This window comes from Peromyscus eremicus, chromosome 23 (genome assembly GCF_949786415.1).
Source record: "Peromyscus eremicus chromosome 23, PerEre_H2_v1, whole genome shotgun sequence".
NCBI lineage: Eukaryota > Metazoa > Chordata > Mammalia > Rodentia > Cricetidae > Peromyscus > Peromyscus eremicus.
The window spans coordinates 32,219,976-32,240,938 of record NC_081438.1 but is presented as its reverse complement, the minus strand read 5'-3'; the positions used below and the strand labels follow the sequence as shown (position 1 = coordinate 32,240,938).

Genomic DNA, 20,963 nt, shown 5'->3' with positions numbered 1-20,963 from the left:
TCATCCTAGCACTCAGGAGGTTACGGCAGCAAGATCAACAGTTCCAGGCCAACCTAGCCTACACAGAACCTGTCTCAAAATAAATAAATATTTTTCTTTAAAGAAAAAATAGAACATGGTATCTGGAACCCTTTATGATGGTTTATGCCTATAATTCCAGCACTTGAGGCTGAGGTGGGAGAATTGGGAGATCTAGGCCAGCCTGGGCTACATAGTGAGTTTCAGGTCAACCTGGGCTACCATATGAGATGTCTCAAAAAAAAAAAAGAATATCCCCCAAATCAAGGAAGAGAACTTGTGTTCATGTATTCCCTCTTGGAGCCAACAAGTAAGGGTTCTGGCTTCTGAACTTGACATGACCCACATTGCCCACCCTCCCCCCGTGCGGTGTTACTCTGGGTAACCTGGCCTCTCAGAGACTCAGATTTGTCTGTTTCTTGTAACAGGCAGCTTTGCAGGTGGCCTTCAGAAATGTGTGCCAGGCATCGGGAGAAACACTGGGAGGTAGAAGTAGACCAGGCTTTCTCAGAGCCTACAATAACTAGGGAGCAATAAACTGAGCATCAAGTGGCTGTCACTTCAGGTGGCTGGGAAGGGTGCGTTTATAAAAGATCCAGACCAAGCATTCCAAGGCGAGATAACAACAGCAGCAAGTGCTAAGGCCCTGGGGCAGGAACCGGCTTGGCAGGTCCCAAGTTCTGCAAAGAGGAAAGAGGATGATGGGACGAAACAGGTCAGAGGCAGTGGGTGGGATGACCACAGGCCCTTGAGGCCAAAGGACAGAAGTTGAATTTGTTTGAGTGTCCCCCACACCCACACCCACCCCCGCCACACACACACACTTTGATTTATCGTATTGAGTCAAGGTATGGCCTCAAACTCACATTCTCTCTGTTTCTACCTTCTGAGCACTGAGGTGAGGTTGTTTGTTTGTTTGTTTGTTCGTTTGTTTGTTTATTTATGTTTTTCTGGAACAGATGAAGCCATTGAGGGGAATACAAAGTATAATGCCATAATTGGTACCAGCCATTGTCCCTAAAGATTTCTTACTCAGTGAACCTGGAAGTGTCATGGAGGGAGTAGACCTCTTTGTAACCCTGAGTGTGTGTTCAGAGCTGGTGCTGCGTTACCCTGGTCGCTTGTCCCCTCTGGCAGACCAATGTAGGCTTCCTCAAGGCCCAACGACCTCTGCATTATCAGCTGCTTCCATGGTCCCCGAGCCTAATCCCACCACCACCTGAGTCATGTACTAGTGTCCAGAATGGAAGCTGCAGCCCTGTCAGTTAGCCTCCCTGTCCTTTGATGTCACAGCCCTCCGAATTCATGAGTCTCAGCTGTGCTCAGAACACAGACAACCAGACCCTAGGGCAGGCATGGTGGCTTTGCTGGAGGGTCTCTCATGCATGTTGGAGAACAGACCCCAGGGAGAGAAGAGCTGTTGCAGGGAGAGGATGGGGAAGATCATGACCAGGCTCCAGGTCCACAGACCCCAGTTGGGACATAGGCACCGGACACAGCATGAAGACGCTCTTAACTCTGGTCACTTGCCATGGTGCAGACAGTCCCTGTGACAGGAATGTCAGGGGGCCAAGGAGAGGCATTGGAGTGGCATGGAGGGGACATAGTGCTGGGCAGGACCACTTAGATCTAAAGTCTGGCCCTTAAGGTAGCCAGCTGATAACAAGGAGGTAAATCACATCAGTTGCTCTTTGCCCTGTACTCCAACCACCCCTCCAAGCCGGCAGCAACACAGAACCACAAATACTGGGTTAAGCTCGTGACAGATATCAACACTAAGGCCCCAGAGTGTGCCAATGGTGTGTGATTGTTATGTACCCTGGAGAACCTCACAGAACCCATGGGAGGGTCCTGATGTCTGCAGCACATTCTCTGTTGATTGGGAAAGCTGAGGGGGTGGGGAGGGGTGATCTAGGAAGGAAGAGGGAAGAAAAGAGGTAGAGTAAAAGAAGATTGATTGACAGATTCTTAGACAGATAGGTGGGTACATAGCTACATAGATTATAGACACTAATAGATGATAAATATATAGATACAGACCTTAAAGACACAGGAGGTAAATGGCACACAAATACATACATCAGAAGCCAAATAGATACATGACAGGTGACAAATGATTTGTTGATTGATGGATAACAGATGATAGATGGTTGATGGATAGATAATATATAATGATAAGTAGATAGATTAAAAGATAGATAGATAAATTAGGAAGTGGTGGTGCATGCCTTCAATCCCAGCACTCTGGGAGGCAGAGGCAGATAGATCTCTGTGAGTTCAAAGCCAGCCTGGTCTACAGAGCAAATTCTAGGAAAGCCAGGGCTATACAGAGAAACTCTGTCTTGAAAAAAAAAAAGAAGATCGGTAGATAGAAGAAAAGGAGATAAAAAAAATGATAGCTGATTGGTTAATAGGTATATAGTAGACAAACAGGTTATCTATATGGAGGTGGAGAGAAGACTGATAGCCAGACAGATAGAGATGGTAAACAGAAGATAGACACATAGGTGGTAGATAAGTATGGAGACCATCGGTAAATTGAAGTGAAAGATGTACTATTTCACATTACTTTTCCTTATCCTGTTTAGTTTTCTTTTTAAGACAGTCTCATGTTGCCTAGTCTGGCCTTGAACTCACTAAGTAGCCAATGCCAACGTCCTCCCTTCACCTCCTAGGAGTCAGGATTCTGGGTGTATGCCCTCACGTAGTCTATGCCCTGCTGGAAATGGACCCCAGGACCTGCGCACTCTAGACACTCCCAGCCCTCACTGTCCTATTCTTACTTTTCTGCAAAACGGAAAAATTGCAAAATAAAAGTGGTGATGGGATGATTCCTGCTTCACTCAGTCTCCCAGGAGACCACGAGCTTCCGGGATGTAGAAAGCTCCAAGTATGTCACCAGCTACAGGCCAACAGGAGGGTACTGATTCACAATTTGAAGTGAAAAGAACACCAGGCTGAGTGTGGTGGCACAGGCCTACAGTCCCAGCACTCAGAAGGATGGCAGAGAGGTGCTACCAACCTGGGCTACACTACCTCCAGAAGAGGAGAACTGAGAGAGGGGGAGGAGGAGGAGGAGGAGAAAGAAGAGGAAAGGAAGAGGAAGAGGCAGAAGATAATGACGATCTGAACTCAGTAATACAAAAACATTGGACATGTAGGACAAATGTAAAAGCCTGAACAGCAGAACCCTTCACCTGTGTGTTGCAATAGTGTGATTTTCACTGTGTGTTTCATCTGCATGTATATCATATTAACCAGACTGCCCGTCCTTGGCTTCATACATGCTAGGCCAGCCTTCTACCTCTGACCCACACCTCCAGTCCCTCACTGGGGGTTCTAGGCAGGTGCTCTACCACTGAGCCACACCCCCAGCCCCTCACTGGGGATTCTAGGCAGGTGCTCTACCACTGAGCCACACCCCAGCCCCTCACTGGGGGATTCTAGGCAGGTGCTCTACCACTGAGCCACACCCCAGCCCTCATGGAGTGATTCTAGTCTACTGCTGAGCAATCCCAGCCTTCCCTTTATTTTTTTATTTGGAGTCATGGTTTTGCTAAATTGCCCAGGCTGGCTGAACTCATTTTGTAACTTGCCATCCTCCTGCCTCAGTCTCCCAAGTGTCTGGGATGAGAGGCCCTGTTGTTAATAGTAGCAAGATTTGGGGGCATTTGTTTGTTTATTTATTTGGTTATTTATTGTGAGTGTGTGTGTGTGTGTGTGTGTGTGTGTGTGTGTATGTGTGTTCACATGCCACGGCACATGTGGATGTCAGAGGACAGCTTGCAGAAGTTGGTTCTCTCTGTTCTGAGCATCAAACTTAGGTCATCAAGCTTGGTGGCAAGTGCCTTCACCTGCTGAACCATCTTGCTGGCCCGTTAGCTAGATTTTAAGATGCATTTGTGTCCTGATTCACATAGAGGGAGGATCACTTCTGGGGACGAGCATGTGGAGGCTGTGCTGCTCTGGGAAAACCCAAGAGCAGGAGGGAGCAGCTGCTTTCCAGCCTTGGCCACTCAGTCACAGCTGGCCGCCACAGAGTGCGGCTTCCAGAGCAGCTGTGGTCCTAGGATCCAACCCCTGGGCACCAGCCTGGCGAAGTGACCCAAGTATAGAAAAGGGCCCCTTTCTTAGAAGGCCTGGCACGGCATGATTCAAACTAGCAAAGTCGGGTGTGGACGTGTACACTCAGGAGGTTGAGGCAGGAGAGTTGGGGGTCTTGGCCAGTCTGGGTTGCAGAGGGAGATCATGTCTTAACAAGGCCATTCATAACTCATTAAATGAAACGGCGCAGACCAGAGATACCCATACTTCCAGCTTTGGAAAATTCTCGTCTTGTTTTCCTGGTGATTCTTCCACTGCCTGAGACCACGGCTCCTACTCATTCATCAGTGGTTTGGGAGCCATGGTGCAGTACTGGCCCATGCTTTCTCTCCTACTTTACACTCTCTGGAATGAGGATGTCTCTATGGGACCTGCCTATCTGCTGTCACCTCCGTGTAGATAATCTGATCTGCGTTCACACCGTTTTCCTAAGAATGTGTGTGTGTGTGTGTGTGTGTGTGTGTGTGTGTGTGTGTGTGTGTGTGTGTCCCCCATGGTGAACACGTAAAAGTCAAAGGAATACTTGAAGAAGTATTCAATCTTCTCCGACAGTGGGTTCTGGGAATCAAACAGGTTTGTGTGGCAAGCGCTTTACCCACTGAGCCACCCAGCTGGTCTTCCACTTTGTGTTTTGAATCAAGGTTTCTGCCTAAATCCAGCCTTCACTGCTAGGCTAGACTAGCTGGTCAGTGAGCTCTGGAGACCCTCCTGTCTCTCCCCTCCTCAGAGTGAGGGCCACAAGCTTGAGTCATCACGCCTGGTTTTTTTAGATGGGGGTTTGAACTGACTTTATTGACTGAGCTCTCCCCCTAGCCTCCAGGAATCCCTATTGTCACAGCCGTGTTCCCAAACTCCAGCCCCACTGCCTCTGAACTATTACCCAGTGACTTGTCTGGCTGTCCAGCAACCCCACAGGTGTCTCCAGTCTGCTAATGAGGCTTCAGAGCTAGCCTCTGCTAGTGCTAGGACCTTAGAAGTCTTAACTGGAAGAAAAGGAAATACAGAGATAATACGAAATAGCAAGGTACTGCTTCTCAACTACACCTTCTTCCCTTATCTGCATCCTGTTTCTGGGCTGTACTTCTTATACCAAGGCCATTCCCTGCCCCTGGGGTATCCCTTGCCTCTGAGCTGCAGCCCTAGACTGTGGCAGCCCAGGCAGGCAGGCTTATGCACTTGAGGGACTATTGTCTGTAGTTGTGTGCCCTTGGCCTGGTGGGCTGGCATTTGGGAGTGATACCAGACTGGTCATACTCTGTTGGGGACTGGTGAGGTGAGGGCAAAGACTTTCTTGTAAAGAGGCACCCACACATAGCTTGAGTGGGCATGGTGTAGCCTTCTACAGGCCATGACACCTTACCTTAGGACAGGGAGCAAAGGAATCATACAGGGATCTTCAATGAAGCCATAAGATGGGGATGGGATGAGAGTGCCAAAGGAAGAAGTATGAGAGAAAAATAAATAAATGAAACTGGGCCTACCATTTCAGCACTCAAATCAGAAGCTGAGGCAGGAGGATGGCAAGTTTAAAGACAACTGAGGCAGTTTAGTGAGATCCTGTCTCAACAAATAAAAAGAAGCAGGCTGGGACCAAAGCTCCTGAGTTCAGTCCCCAACATGAATGTAAAAAGCTGGGTGTGATGGCACATGCTTGTAATTTTGGTGCTGGATCAGTGGAGACAGGGGGATCTCTGGGGCTCCCTGCCCAGCCACCCTAGATTCCTGAGTAAAGTCTAAGCCTGCCTCCACAAATACACACACACACACACACACACATAAATAAACAAAAATTTTTAAAAAGGAGAATTTCCTGTCATTTCTCCACCTGTGACAGTTTCCATCCCCCACCTTGTCTAAAGAGAGACCAGGACGCTGCAACCCAAAACAAACCAGCCAAAGAAGCTGGAGACTGTGCTGATCAGTGTGATTTGCCTTCGGGTACCAATGGTTCAGGTCTCTCGGCTGCACCTGCTCAGCTTCGTCTTCTTGCTTCATCATAACCATCCCACACTGTCCGGACTGCTGTGCTCCCGAGGACACTGTGGCTAGGAGAACGCAGGACGGTGCAGCTGACCATGCCTGGACCCGATGCCCAGCCTGTTTGTTCACCAAGGAAAGCTACCCTCAGATAGGGACGACCACCCCAGCCTGTCTCAGCTCTAGACCTTACGCTCAGCCTCTCTATCCTGGCCAGCTATGTGCCCTGTCCTTTCTTGGCAAGGTGACTTCTGCTCCTGCACCCTGGAGCACTCTGGTGAGAGGGATTTGGGACTCACATCTCCACTGAGTGACCTCAGATATATCTTTCTCCCTTGGAGATTTGTCCCCTGCCCTGTGGACAGAGTCATGGGCCAGCCTTAGTTCCTCCACTTCCTGTCAGCTGGGGAAGCTGGGTCACCCAGGCGGCTCCTCTAAAGCAGAAGGCAAAGTCCAGGCAGGTAATCTCATCCTCATCCTGTTCTAGGACAGGGAGGCCCCAGCATCCCTGTGGCAGCCACCTCCCTCTGAAGGGAAAACATGGCCACGTGAGCCACGCAAATCACCTTCCTAGAAATGCCGGCAGCCTCATTACTGAGTGTCTGCTCGGTCCAAAGGGCTCAGAGGTGAGAAAGGTCTCTGGCTCAGAGAGGCAACCCGCTCGGCCTCCAGCTGGCTCTGCATCCTTCCACCTGTTGCTTCACCTCTCTGAGCCTCTGCTGGCCTCGGCGATAAAAAGATAATAAAGCTGAAATGGCTGCTAATTAGGGCTGTTGGAGGATCTGTTCAGACAGAGCCTGGCATGGAGCCCAAATGTAGCCAGTATGGAGACTGCCTGGTGACAGAGAATGCCATGGGCTGTGTATGGCACACAGCAGGCCTTGATGAGCAGAATCAGCTCCACCGGAGGAGGAAGAGGAGCTCTCACCTCTGGGTGACAGGAGTCCTAGGTGGCACTCCGCAAGAAGGGTAGCCCTGTCCACCTCTAGGCCAGTCTCTGGAGGTGAATGACATCAAGTAGCACTAAAGGATTCTAGGCAGATGCTCTACCACTGAGCCACACCCCAGCCCCTCACTGGGGGATTCTAGGCAGGAGCTCTACCACTGAGCCACACCCCAGCCCCTCACTGGGGGATTCCAGGCAGGTGCTCTACCACTGAGCCACACCCCAGCCCCTCACTGGGGGATTCTAGGCAGGTGCTCTACCACTGAGCCACACCCCAGCCCCTCACTGGGGGATTCTAGGCAGGTGCTCTACCACTGAGCCACACCCCAGCCCCTCACTGAGGGATTCTAGGCAGGTGCTCTACCACTGACCCACACCCCAGCCCCTCACTGGGGGATTCTAGGCAGGGGCTCCACCACTGAGCCACAATCCCAGCCCCTCACTGGGGGATTCTAGGCAGGTGCTCTACCACTAAAGTACAACCAAAGCCCACCCCCATTTTTAAAGAGAGGGTCTTTCACATAGCCCTGGCCGTCCTAGAACTCACTGTGTAGACCAAGCTGACCATGAACTCAGAAATCCACCAGCCTCTGCCTCCCAAAAGCTGGGATTAAAGTCTGTACCACAACAGCCAGCATCAAAGCCTTAATTTTTACTTTTTAATTTTCATATAGGGTCTAATTTTCATATAGGGTCTAATTTTCATATAGGGTCTTGTCAAGTTTCCCAGCCTCGATATGAGGTCGTTCTGTAGCCCAGGCAGGTTTTGAACTAGCAACCCTCCTGCCTCACCCCCCCTCCCCCGAGCAGCTAAGATAACAGGCCTGTGTCACCAGGCTAGGCTAAGCCTCGGCTTCTATTCTGTGTTGTACTGGTTTTTGAGACAGGGTCTCCCTACGAAGCCCCGGCTATTCTGAAACTCATTATGTAACCAGGCTAGCCTCGGAAGTCACACTGATCCACCGACCTCTGTCTCTGAGTGCTGGGATTAAAGGCGTAAGCCACCATGCCTGGCCTGAGTCGTATATTTTAACAATGAGTCACCATGTCACCCTACCCTAATAGCTCTAGGTGACAGAGAAGTTCATCAGTCCCAGCTTCAAGGGGCCTGGGTGTGAAATTGACTGTCTGTCTCAGTACCAAGCAAACCTCCTAAACTGTTGCCATGCTGACAGGGCAGGTGTGTACCCAGATACCTGTACCTGTGTTATTCCACAATGTTCTGTGGACAAGTCCTACTCCAGCCCTCAGTTTTTCAGAAATGGTGGCGCTTTCTGTCAGTGGTTCATAGGTGCCCATGGCTACACAACAAACTGCCCCAAAACTTGGAGGCTGAAAAAGGGGGGTGGGATTTATGACTTCATGATTCCTGGAGCTCCGAATTTGGGATGGGTTAGCTGGGCCCACAGAAGGCTTGAAGGAACCCACACAGGAGGTCAAGAGACCTCATGGCTCCTTCTCCAGGTACCACCCACAAGTTGATCGCCCAGGGCAGCCCTACTTGCAAAGGTACCACACCAGGGCACAGAACCCCAAGAGGGACACAGATGGCTGGGGACTGCCTAACTGCTGCTTGTGGTGAGATCTGAAACTCCTGGCCATTCAGTACCAAGCCCCAGCACCCTGCCTGTCCTCCTTAGAACTATCAAGGGCCTGTAAACCAACAAAACCTCCCATGAAAAGACATAGCCATGGAAGAGAAGGCAGGAGCCCTGTGAGTGGAGGGAATGACCTCTTGGGTAGCAGAAGTTCCAGGGAGGGTGAGCCTTGCTTGTTATCTATCCTCCTAAAGGCTATCCCCACTGAAGGACACCCATCACCCAGCTCTCTGGACTCACAGGAGACCACAGCCTCTAGAGTTTAGGACAGAAAAGAGTTGGTTCCATTTCTGTAGCCCAGCTGCCCCATCAGAGCCTAGCATAAGCTCCCTGCCCCATCCTTGGCCTTGCTGCTACAACCTGGGTACCACGCACTGGATGCTTGGACGTCCTGAGACCTAAAGCAGAGAAAGCCCCCTGGGGCAGTGCCTGGCCCAGGTTAGCACAGAACACCCAGCCAGCCCTCATTCTCAGCCTCCTCTCTTCCTTCAGGAACTCCCACCTCCCAGAGTAGACCTACCAGGGTTTCCCCAAGGGCAGTGTGAACTACCAACCTCACCCAGAGCCTGGGGCTCTGGGCCACAGAAGATACATCCAGGTGAACCGATGAGAACCAGAGACAACCATCCACTCTACCCTAGACCTAAGCCAGGCAGTTTAGGGAGTCTAGGTCCAGAGTGGGGAGGTGGGTGTCTGACAAGGCTTCCAGGTGGCTTTTAAGGTTATCTGTACCCTCCAGGGCAAGAGTGCCTCCCCACCCCATTCACCAGTCTCTCCTCTTCCTCAGGGGAATCAGATCTCAGGGACCTTCCAGAACAGCAGCTCAATTGGTGCCCTCCCTGTCCTGGGGCCACTGGGCTATGTCACCAGTCTGGAATGCACTTTCAATTCCCCTGCCCTCTCCCATCCTCCCTTCCCCACTCCAGGCCAGCTCATCATTTCCCGTGGAGGGGCGGGGTCTGGACCAAGGAATCTGGAAGCTCTCAGGACCTGCTGTGTCCTGCAGGAAGGAGGAGAGAGTGGGCTTCTTCCGGGCCCAGCCCCTCCAAGTTCCCTCTCAGCCACCTAGAGTCCAGCAAGGGGAGATGACTGTAGCGGCTCCCCAGAGAGGAGTAGGGCTGGATAGCCATCAGAGACCCAGTCCTAGATATATTCACATCTTCAAACTGTGCCTCAGGCTTTCGGTTGGATTCCCTAGAGAAGGGGTCCACTGAGCCATCAGCTCTGTTACATCATGGGGAACACTGCTGTCTCTCTGGTTGGAAGCAAGATTTCACTGGTTCCCAGCACCTTCTTGGCCTTTCTACCTACGTGGTTCCTCTGAGGCCCTCTTGGATGTTCCCTGGCCCATAGCTCCCTTTTCTTGAATGGGGAGGTGGATGCAGTCCAAACGTCTCAAATCGAGTCCACATGGGGGTCTGCTGTGGCCTTTTCTATCTCCCCATTTCTGTCCCAGCAACTGTCAGCAAGAGAGGTACCCTGGGCAGCCTTGGGCAGCCCTGGAGGACAGCACCGTCTGTGATTCCAGCCCCACTTGCCACATACCCTTCTCACCTGGCCTTCAGATGCTGCAAGACTGGTACTGCCTGTCCCAGGTGGCCATCAGTCTGGATAAGGTGGATACTAGTGAGGCCTCCCATATTCCTAGTTGGGAATGCATCCTGGGGGTCGGGGATGACATTAGCTCCAAGAAGCATTTAAAGCCAGGGTTTTCAGAGTGGGTAAACTTCACCTTTCACATTGCTCTGCTAGCCTTAGGATCCTGGGCCATTTTCTGAGAAATTCCCCAGCCGATTACTTGGATATCATTGTCTAATGGGCCTCTGGGCTCAGGCTTGTAAGCAGGGCCATCACCCCCATCTGCCACTCAGACAGGGACAAGGATGTCAGGAGGTGTCTGGTGACACTGTGTAGTGACACCCTCCCCATCCCGTGAGGTTTTCATCCTGCAGTTTGGTGGGTACAGGGTGCAGAGGTGAGCAAGAGAGACACCTCAGAGACTGCAGGGTGGCCTAGGGACAGGCTTCCTTGTGCCAGATGTGAGCAGATGGAGGAGACCGAGCCATGGCCAGCCCACATGGCCCATACACAGCTCCCCTGGGTGCCCATCACTGCCGCATACTGTCTTCTAGTACTCACATCTTCCTGGGGACTCCCAGGAAGCATGATAGCCTCCCAGGGGAAACCTGGCTGGGCTCCAGTGGGTTGGGCTCCACTCATAAACAGTTTTATGGTCCCAGGACAGGCTGGGCTGGGCAGAGATGGCCCAGGCTCTCCTCTCTGGGGGGCCCCTCTTCTGTGAACTGCAGTGGCCCGTGTGTAAAATGAGCCCCACAGGGACACCGTAAGGTTTGGTGGGACAGGGCTCTGCGGTGCTTGGTGCAGACTGGCACTCACAGAGCGGGGGGGGGGGGAGGGAAAAGAGAGGAAAACAAACAGAGAGAGATAGAGACAGAGAGATAAGGAGAGAGTCACACACAGGCAGAGAAGGTAGAGACAGGGTCGAGACAGGGAAAGAGAGACTGAACAAGACAGGGACAGAGGGAGATAGGAAGGCAAATAAAGAAGAGGCAGAGATGGAGACAGAGAAGCAGAGAGGAAGAGGGAGGGAGAGAGGGAGGGGGAGACCACAGAAGGTTCGCTACAGTCCTGTAGCCCAGTGGCTACAGTGGGCGGGCCTGCTGAGTGATTGATGGGTTAAGGAGTGAGTAACTGACCAAGCAGTGGCACCCACCTATTTTGGGTGGCACCAGACAGCTTCGTGGGAGGGGTATTGTGCTCCTTCAAGGTCACTACTCTCATGCAGGGGACTCTAGGTGACAACTTTAGTGATATAAAGTTCCTGGGGTCTCTTGTCTACCTCAGCGGTGACTCTCCTTCCCGCCCTCAGCCCAACACAGGGGATCCTCCATGAGGGTCTGTTTCAGTCAGCTTTGTGTTGCTGTGATAAACACTATAGCCAAAAGCAGCTTGTAGAGGAAGGGGTTGATTCCATCTTACAGCTTCCAGTCCGGCATCAGGGGTAACCAAGGCAGGAACACAAGCAGGAACCTGGAGGCAGGAGCTGAAGCAGAGACCGTGGAGGGACACAGCTTACTGGCTTGCTCCTTACGGCTTGCTCAGCCTGCTTTTTTATACAACCCAGGACTATCTTTCCAAGGGTGGCTCCACCCAAACTCATTACTCAAGGGAATGCTCTACAGCCTTGCCTCCAAGCCAATATGATGAAGACATTTTCTCAACTGAGGTTCCCTCTCCCCAGATGACCCTAGCAAGTGCCAAGCTGACCAAAAAAAAAAAAAAACAAAAAAAAAAAAAAAAAAAAAAAACCAACTAACCAGCTCTAACCAGCTCAGGGACCATGTCCTGAGGGGCATCCTGTGGGGGACTAGGTTCTGGAGACAGGGGTTCTGGAACCCTCCTGTTGTGTATGAGCTGGCAGCAGCCATTCAATGGGAGTTATATCCTGGGGCCAGCTGTGGGCTATTCAGATCATAGTTGTGCCCAACACCAGGTCCTCAGACCTCATGGAGTAGTCAACCTACCCTCCAGGGCCTGTCTGAGTCCCTCTTCACAGAATCCATAAGGCCATACCCTGAGTTTATGTCACGAGATGGAGGGTCAGATGTACAGAGAGTCCTTCCTGGAGACAGCTGCCTCATTTGCAAGGATCCCTGAGCAGGCTGGAGCATCTTTACCTAGAGCAGCTCCACCTGGGGACACCTGGGGAATGAGGTTCCAAGAGGAGAGAGGAGGATAGCTCCTTTGGACTAAGGTAAACCAAACAAAGGTCTTCTCCAGGCAGGACATCAGGGTCACACCCAGCTACTTTGGGTCTAGAGACTGTGAATACCACAACGGATTGGCATGGATGAAGCCTGAGGGCCAGGTGCTTGTCATTATGAATGACAGGGTTTGATGTCCCATGCAATGATAGCTTCGAGTCTGAATTTCTCTTACTGGATTAACATTCCTTACCTACGATCTCATGCCATGCTAAAAATCAAGCTTGGGAGGCAAATATACCTCCCAATTCACAGATGAGATCATCGAAGCTCAGAGAAGTTAAGCAATTTGCCTTATGCCAAGCAGCTAACGAAAACCAGGAGCATGGCCAGGCGGTGGTGGCGCACGCCCTTAATCCCAGCACTCTGGAGGCAGAGGCAGGTGGATCTCTGTGAGTTCGAGGCCAGTCTGGTCTACAAAGCGAGTTCCAGGACAGCCAGGGATACACAGAGAAACCCTGTCTCGAAACCATCTCCCCATCCCCTCCCCAAAAAAGAAAGAAAAACTGGGAGCAAAGCATGGTGCTACATGCCAGTAATACCAGCACCTGGGAGGCTGAAAGGGGAAGACCTCAAGTCTGGACAACACAGTGGCATTGCCCACAAAAGAAAGGGAGAGAGAGAGAGAGAGAGAGAGAGAGAGAGAGAGAGAGAGAGAGAGAGAGAAGGAAAAGAAGAAAGTAGGGAGGGGAGAGGGAGGGAGGGAGGGAGGGAGAAAGGAGAAGCCATGTCCATGTTGGAGCATATTTGTAATCCCAGTGCTGAGAAAGTGGCGGATCCCGGCGGATCCATGGCCAGCCTAGCCTGCTTGGCAAATTCCAGACTAGTGAGAGATCCTGTCTCAAAAGAGAGCAATGGGGCTGTGGGGATAGGTCAGTAGGTAATGTGCGTGCCGTGCAAATGTGAGAACCCAAGTTAATCCCCAGAACTCATGTCAGAAGCCAAGTGTGGTGGTGTGCACCTGTAATCCCAGCACTGGGAGGCAGAAACGGGAGGATCCCAGGGACTTGATGGGCAGTCAGCCTAGCCAATCAGTGAGCTCCCGGCTCAGAGAGAGAGCCTGCCTAAAAAGGGGGGAAAATTGTGGAGAATGATTGACGAAGACCCCTAACATTGTGACATCGATACCTGGTCTCTACATACACACACGAGCACACACACACACACACACACACACACACACACACACACACACACACACATTTTCACTAGCACAGGGCACACCAGCCATACCTGGGTGGTACATGATAGGTCAGTCATCACTAAGCTGCACGCCGAGCACTGTTTTAATTTGTTGTTGTTGGTGGTGGTTAGTTGGTCATGTGCATGCTAGGCAAGCATTCTACCAACTGAGCCACAATCCAGGCCTTGGGTATTTGGCTAAAATGTACAAAACTGAGTTCTCTGCTTGTAGAAGTCAAAAGAAAATTTGTTCAAGGAGGTTGATGGAGGGGCTGACTGCCCCCATAAGAGTCCAGCGGAGTGACACAGGTCTTTGTTCTGAAGGGACCTCTGATAAGGAAGGCCTTTCCTTAAACTCAGCCTGAGCCCGAGTTGCCCCCCACTCCCCCTGGCCCATGTACTTGTGGGTCATCAAGGCCCTCAGAACCTTTTCCAGGAATGTGCTTACATACACACATATACAGTGAACTTCATTTTTCTTCCAAGGATTGGGAACAGAACGCAAGCCCTTCGTGTGTTAGGCAGGTACTGCCCTGAGCTATACCACCAGCCATTATTTTACATTTGTTTGGAATTTTTTGTTTTCATTTTTGAGACAGGGTCTCACTATATAGGTACTCCTGGCTGGCCTGGAACTTGCTATGTAGACCAGGCTGGCCTCAAACTCACAGAGATCCTCCTGCCTCTGCCTCCTGAGATTAAAGACATGCGCCACCACACCCAGCCTACATGTGTTTTTATTTTTATTTAAGACTGTGTTACATTGTTACCCAGGCTGGGCTCCTGGTCTGTGGGCACAGACTGGACCCAGACAGGATGAAGAATCATCACCAACCATCTGGAGCTGGAGATGGTGGAGGGCTCAGGCGTCAGCTTCCCAATTTGGTGACATCCCAGAAGAAGACAGAAAGCAGCCAGGCTGGGGTCAATAAAGACTTCCTAGCAGGACCAGGGCCAGCTGAGCTCAGAGGAAGCACAACTAACTTGAAGTGGGGGGGAACTAGATCTAAAGCGAGGACCCGGGTGCCCCGGATGTGAAGTCACCCGGCCCCAGTCTTGCAGGAGCGCTGCTTGTCTCTAGCCAGGGGACTAACCTCAAAGTGAGTCACCACAGCCAGCCCGGCTGATTCAGCGGGGCCGGGGGAGTGAGGTCAGGACTGTCCGTAGACTGAATCGGCCAGCCAAGGTCAGGACTGCCACTGTCTGGAAGCGCCAGCCAAGGCCATCATCCTAGCAGGGCTGAGCCCCACCTGCTGGCATCCAGCCACAGCAGGCCTCTGTCTTCATGTCCTTTGGTCAGAAAGCCCTGGCCTCAAGGAAATGGTTTTGGCAGGGAAGTGGCTTGTGATTGAAGACTCCTAGAAAGGGCCCAGAACTGTGGAAAAGAACCAAGGAGTGAATGAACAGTGAACTCCTGTGAATTCACCAATGGAGACGGCCTGCGTAAGTGACTGAGGAGGAGGAGAATTCCCCAGACACAGTCTGCCCCCTCCAAGGCAAGCAAAACCCACCACAGCTAGCAAGGGACAGAGGCCAGAATGAAATGGAGACAAGTTCTCTGTCCCAGATCCCATGTGGACCCGTGAGAAATTTGACCAGTGGCACCAGCCAATCTCTTCCCTCTCGATATTTAGTCTACCCTTCGACTTGGCAGCAGCATGGCCCCATCCCTACATATAGGAAACCAGAGAGAATCAGACATGGAGTACAAGGTTGGGGCTGGGCCCTGTCTACTTGCCCATCCCCAGGATGAGGTAGACAGGGGTCTACAACATGGATTCCCATTTGAACTGACAATGTTGAAATGAAACTAGTTAGCCAGGCATGGTGATGGAGGCCTATAAGTCCAGCACTCAAGAAACTGAGGCAGGAGGATTTCATGAGCTTGGAGCCAACCTGAGCTCTATAGTGAGACTGTTTCAAAATATCAAAATAGATAGATGATAGATAGGTAGATGATAGAAAGATAGATAGATAGACAGATAGATAAGATAGATAGATAGATAGATAGATAGATAGATAGATAGATAGATAGATAGATAGATAGATAGATGATAGACAGATAGAAGACTTTGGTTTGGATATGTTGACTTACAGAAGGTACAAGTAGGGGTGGGGATGGGGAGTTCACATCTAATGTGTGGGATTTGGGGTAGGAAGATGAAGCTCTGTAGGAGGGCGTAGTGATAGCTGCAATGTACTGTGCATGCAGATAATAACAAAAACATTTGTCGTTTTAACTTTTAATTTATTTACTTGTTTCTGCAGCATGAGATATTGAACCCATGTTAGGCAGGTGCTCTACCACTGAGCCACACCCCAGCCCCTCACTGGGGGATTCTAGGCAGGTGCTCTACCACTGAGCCACACCCCAGCCCCTCACTGGGGGATTCTAGGCAAGTGTTCTACCACTGAGTCACACCCCAGCCCCTCACTGGGGGATTCTAGGCAGGTGCTCTACCACTGAGCCACACCCCAGCCCCTCACTGGGGGGTTCTAGGCAAGTGTTTTACTACTGAGCCAGCCTCAGCTTTAGTGATTCTGTCTGTTTGTTTGGTTTGCTTATTGAGTCAGGGTTTCTTTGTGTAGCCCTGGTTATCCCAGAACTTGTTCTGTAGACCAGGCTGTTCTCAAACTCAGTGATCCTCCTGTCTCTGCCTCCCAAATGCTGGGATTAAAGGGGTGTGCCACCACTACCCATTAGCTTTAATGATTTTTAAACTGTGTGTGTGTATGTGTGTGTGTGTGTGTTTGAGTGTGCCATGACATATATAAGTAGGTCAGAGGTCAGAAGTTGCACTCACCTCCCACCTGGTTTCGGGACAAGGTCTCTTATTTACAGTTAAGTACACCAGGCTAGCTGGTCTGAGCATTTCCAGAGATTCTCCTGTCTGCCTCTCCCACCTTGCAGAAGGAGCCCTGCAATTGTAGATGGCTGATACCTTATCTAGGTTTAATGTGGGCTCTGGAGATTTGAACTCAGGCCCTCACGTTTTCAGGAAAAGCACTCTACCCGCTGAGCCAATTCTCACCGGCTCAGTGTTAATCACTTGGAAATGCCAGAACAGATCAGAAAACCCATAGATCTACAAAAAAGATTTAGACAGAGGCCTCCCAGATCGGGAAAAGGTTCTTCATTGCACATTTAATAGCTCATGCAGCACTTGGTGACATAAATAGGGAATGGAGGAGCAGGTCCACAGAATCCACAGATAGTCCACGGTGCAGGCAGGACACACACAGCCACGGCCACACAGGGAGGAGCTGATGGCCAGCTGTAAGGGTCACCTCCCTAGACGTGCACAGCGGGGGCAAGAGAAGATTGATCACACTGTCTTATGACATGCCGGCTACCCAGGGGACACTGAGCAGTTGTGGACACTCACGTGGCCCTCAGGCCTGGCTGGCTCATATCACACTGCACTGGGGACAGGATGTTGATGGTTCAGTATGCGGGGTCAAGCCTGGTTTCAGTACATGTTCCCCTCATGTAAGGGAGAAAAGAGACTCGGGTGAGAGATGTTTGGGGTTCAGGGGCAGGGACTCAGGCTTTACACAATGAATCTGGGGGAGGCTCAATGCCCACAGCTTTAATCAGCAAGTTGGAGTTCTTTGCTATCCCTTGGGGTCTCCAATAGGAAGGCTGACAGAGCCGTGGCTCCTGGCCTCCAGGAGATGAGGACTCAGGCCAGACTCACCACGTTTGGAAAGCCCCAGCCTCAGCCATGCTTCCTGCCCAATCTGGGCGTCCAGCCAGTGAGGGGTCACGGGCTTGGCCAACTGTCCTGACAGGAGATCAGTGTGCCCAGACTACCCGGAAATGGACTTTCCAAGAGCTGTGAAGGCAAGTGACTGGTCAAAGCCACTATCTCCTACCTTTCTGGGACTATAGCTCAGGCCCCAGTTAAGAGGCTGGGATCTACTTGGGTCTATCAGGGGTCCCTCTGGGGGTTGTGGGTAGTGGGCAGGGACCCAGAATGTCTTTCCTCACCCTCTGTTTCTGCTTTCAAGCCTGAGTGTCCATTTGAGGACACTTCCATTTGACACAATCTGTCCTATACCTGGGCCTAGACCTGGGAGAATCTGACAGGGTCCAGGGACTGTGTCCTGATAACTTCCAGCTCTGGGGAAAAGCTACAAGGGTAGCTGTGCCCCTCTTCTTGAGACCCAGTAGGACACAGGGCCAGTTCAAGTATGGGGATCAGATAAAAATTCCCAAAAGACTTGAAGAGGGGATAGGGTGGCCCCAAGATAAGGCTGCAGGGCCTCTGTGGGGGAGCCAGCGGTCACGTCCCTGGTCTGGGGGTACAGTGGTTGCTTGCCCTTTGTTTTTAAAATGCACGAGATGGTTATTTATTTCAAAAGTGAGTCCAGAGAAGGGAGAGGCTCCGTGCCAGGCACCAGCCCCACCTAGCCGTTAACCAGCAGCTCCCAGGCCCCCGGCATGGGGAGTGGGTCACAGGGCCACAGTGGGAGCCCCCACAAGGGTGCAGGCGCAGTGCAAGCTCAGACAGTGAGGGAGATGAAGCTATTGTAACGCTGGATGTTTCTCTTCAGGATTTCAGAGCAGGGGCCCAGGACGCGTTCAAAACGAGGCCGGTCCAACTTCACACACTTGAGGGGACCCCGGGCCACCACGGTGGCCGCACGGGGACGGTTCAGCAGCAGGGCAATCTCCCCTGGAGGGATGAGAGGAGAAAGTCAAGGCACAGAACGGCCTTCCTTCCCGGTGGGACGCCAGGTGAACCTGTGTTTTCTTCTTCTTCTCTCCTTTCTTTCCTTGAGACAGGGTCCCATATTGCCCAGGCTGGCCTAGAACTCACTCACTATAGAGCTGAAGATGGCTTTGAACTTCTGATCGTCTTGTCTCCTCCTGAGTGCTGGGGACTTCAAACTGAACTACCACACCTGGTATATTCAGTGCTAGGGATTGAACTCGTGAATCTTTAGCTCTGGTCTTGAATATAAGTGCAGTGTGTGTGTGTGTGTGTGTGTGTGTGTGTGTGTGTGTGTGTATCTGTCTGTCTGTCTGCCTGTCTGTCTGTCTGTGTTTACCTAGGGACTGAACACAGCCTCGTGCATGGTACCTGAGCATGTTACCACTGAACTACAACCTGAGCCCTTTAAAAATTATTTTTTTTTTTATTTTGAGACAGGATCTCAATAAGTTGCCTAGGACAGGCCATGAATGTGCCATCCTCCTGCTTCAGCATTCCTATAGCTAGAATGGCAAGCCCTGCACAAGTCAGTCTGGGGCAAACCCTTCCCTAGCTTAAGTACGTCCTGTGAAATACTTGAAATATTTTTATATAAGCTAACAAATTAGGGGCTGGGGATGTAGCTCATTGGTAGAGTACTTGCCAGGCATGCACAGAGCTCTGGGTTCCATCCCAGCCCTGCATAAACCAGGCATGGTGAAGCATGCCTGTGAACCCAGCACTCAAGAGGTAGGGGCAAGAGGATGGAAAATTCAAGGTCGTCCTCAGCTACACATCGAGTTCGAAGCCAGCTTGGCTTCCATGAGACTGTTTCAGTACCCCACCGCCACCACCAAGAAAAACCCTGTTATTTATCTGAAATTCGAATTTAGTTAGTATTGTCCTGTGATTTGCCTAGCAGCCCCACATGCAACAGACAACTGTGATGTGGCCCAGGCCTCCTGATGACCTAGTCCCAGCTGTAAGAACATTCTGGAAATACTCAGGACCCTCTTCCTTGGCAGCTACAGGAGTGAACAGCTTATGGTCCCTGTGTCTCTCACCAGGGCTCTGCTCTCCCCAAGACCAGCGCTGGCCCCCAGGACTGTCAGCCTCGTGGTCTCAGTCCTAGACTTCAATGTGAGGTGACTCCAGCTGAGGCCTCTCTCACGTGTGCATGTGGCTTGCCCTAACCCTCAGAGCCACCCTGGGGCCTCATGAAACTCCATGCAGCTTCTGACCCAGGGCCCCAAATTAGATGCCATATCTTGAGTGGGGGACCCCAACTTACCAAAGTAGTCAGAGGGCCCAAGGCGCCCCACTTCCACATACTCCTCATTGGGGGATCGTCGCTGGAGGACGGAAGCAGAGCCCTGTGAGGGAGGGGACAGGCAAGAGTCACTCAAGTGTGTAGGTCAGTTGTTAGGGGGGCATGTTGGAAGCTGCTTGTTTGGGGTACATCACATTTTGGGGATCATTTGCTTTGGTGAGCATGTGTTGGGGGGATCACTTGTTGGAGGGTCACGTGGGGAGTCTGCAGCAGGAACCCCTGCCTGTGTGTCTTCTTCCTGGCTCCTTTCCTCCACGCAGCCACAGCTGCTCCCATCCTTAACTCCGCTGGCTTCTCCCTCCACTTTTTGGGTCCACCAGGCCTTCTGGGAGGTGGATCTGCATGAGCTCTGAGCTCTGAGTTGCTGCAGCTTGCCAATGCACCCTCCCAGACACCTAGAGGCCTAGAGGTTCCTGTCTGAACCTTGCTTTTACTGACATGATGGAAACACCCCCAAGTGGGGACCCACCCAGCACCTCCCCCAGAGGCCTTGGTGGTAACTGTGGGGATGGCCCCAAGGGTGCCAGTGCTTGGTCACTATGCTGAGAACTGACCTTGGGCTGCAGCTTAAGGACAATGGGTTGTCCCGCCACATGTGGGGGGGGGGGGCTCCAGGGAGGCAGGGAGGAGCATGGTCTCAGGGTCACACACCTGCTGAGCTATGCAGCCCCTCCTTATGCCCAAGAGGGCAGCAGGTCTCCAGATGAAGCTGGCTCAATGATTAACAGGGCAGCTGCAGTAGGTCACTGGCCTCTGGGAACATTAAAGACAAGGCCAGGGCACCCAGGACGTCTGGGCCGCCAAATGCCTTCTGTGCTCACGCATTCTGCTACCTGAGACAGTCAGCACACATGGGTGGACTGTGGCTCCGACTAGGCAAACCTTTCCAGAGTCAGAATCCCCACTTGTCACCTTCAGGGCCTCAGAAAGATGGAGACTGGCTTTCAACATGCCAGTAACTCCCCAAAAGAACAGCAGAGCTGAGCCAGGTGTGGTAATTCCCACCTAGAATCCCAGCACTTAGGAAGCCGAGGCAGGGGGATTGCTGTGAGTTCGAGCCCATCCCAGGCTACAAAGTGAGACACTGACCAAAAATCCTGCCCAACAAACAAAAGCAAAGCCAAAGCAAAACAACAAAGACAGCAACAAGAAAGCTCACAAAAACAAAAACCGGGGGAAAGAGACCTTGAGTTGGCTCTGTGGGTAAAGTCGCTTGCAACCAAGTCTAACGACCTGAGTTCGAGCTCTAAGGCCCACATGGTAGAAGAAGAGACCTGTCTCCTGAAAGTTATCCTTTGACCTCCACACATGCATCACCTCCCCACA

General features: G+C 51.6%; 1 protein-coding gene across 1 annotated transcript in view; it reads right to left on the bottom strand.

Moving 5' to 3' along the window:
- Window positions 1-17,934: 17,934 nt before the first annotated feature.
- The window catches only part of Prkar1b (protein kinase cAMP-dependent type I regulatory subunit beta), a 111,229-nt gene continuing 108,200 nt past the window's right edge, over window positions 17,935-20,963 (bottom strand). The window contains exons 8-9 of the mRNA XM_059248961.1: window positions 19,599-19,680; window positions 17,935-18,289 (exon numbers count right to left, since the gene is read on the bottom strand). Coding sequence (XP_059104944.1) covers window positions 18,117-18,289; window positions 19,599-19,680 — 255 coding nt within the window. The 3' untranslated portion in view covers window positions 17,935-18,116. The remainder of the gene's footprint in view (window positions 18,290-19,598; window positions 19,681-20,963) is intronic.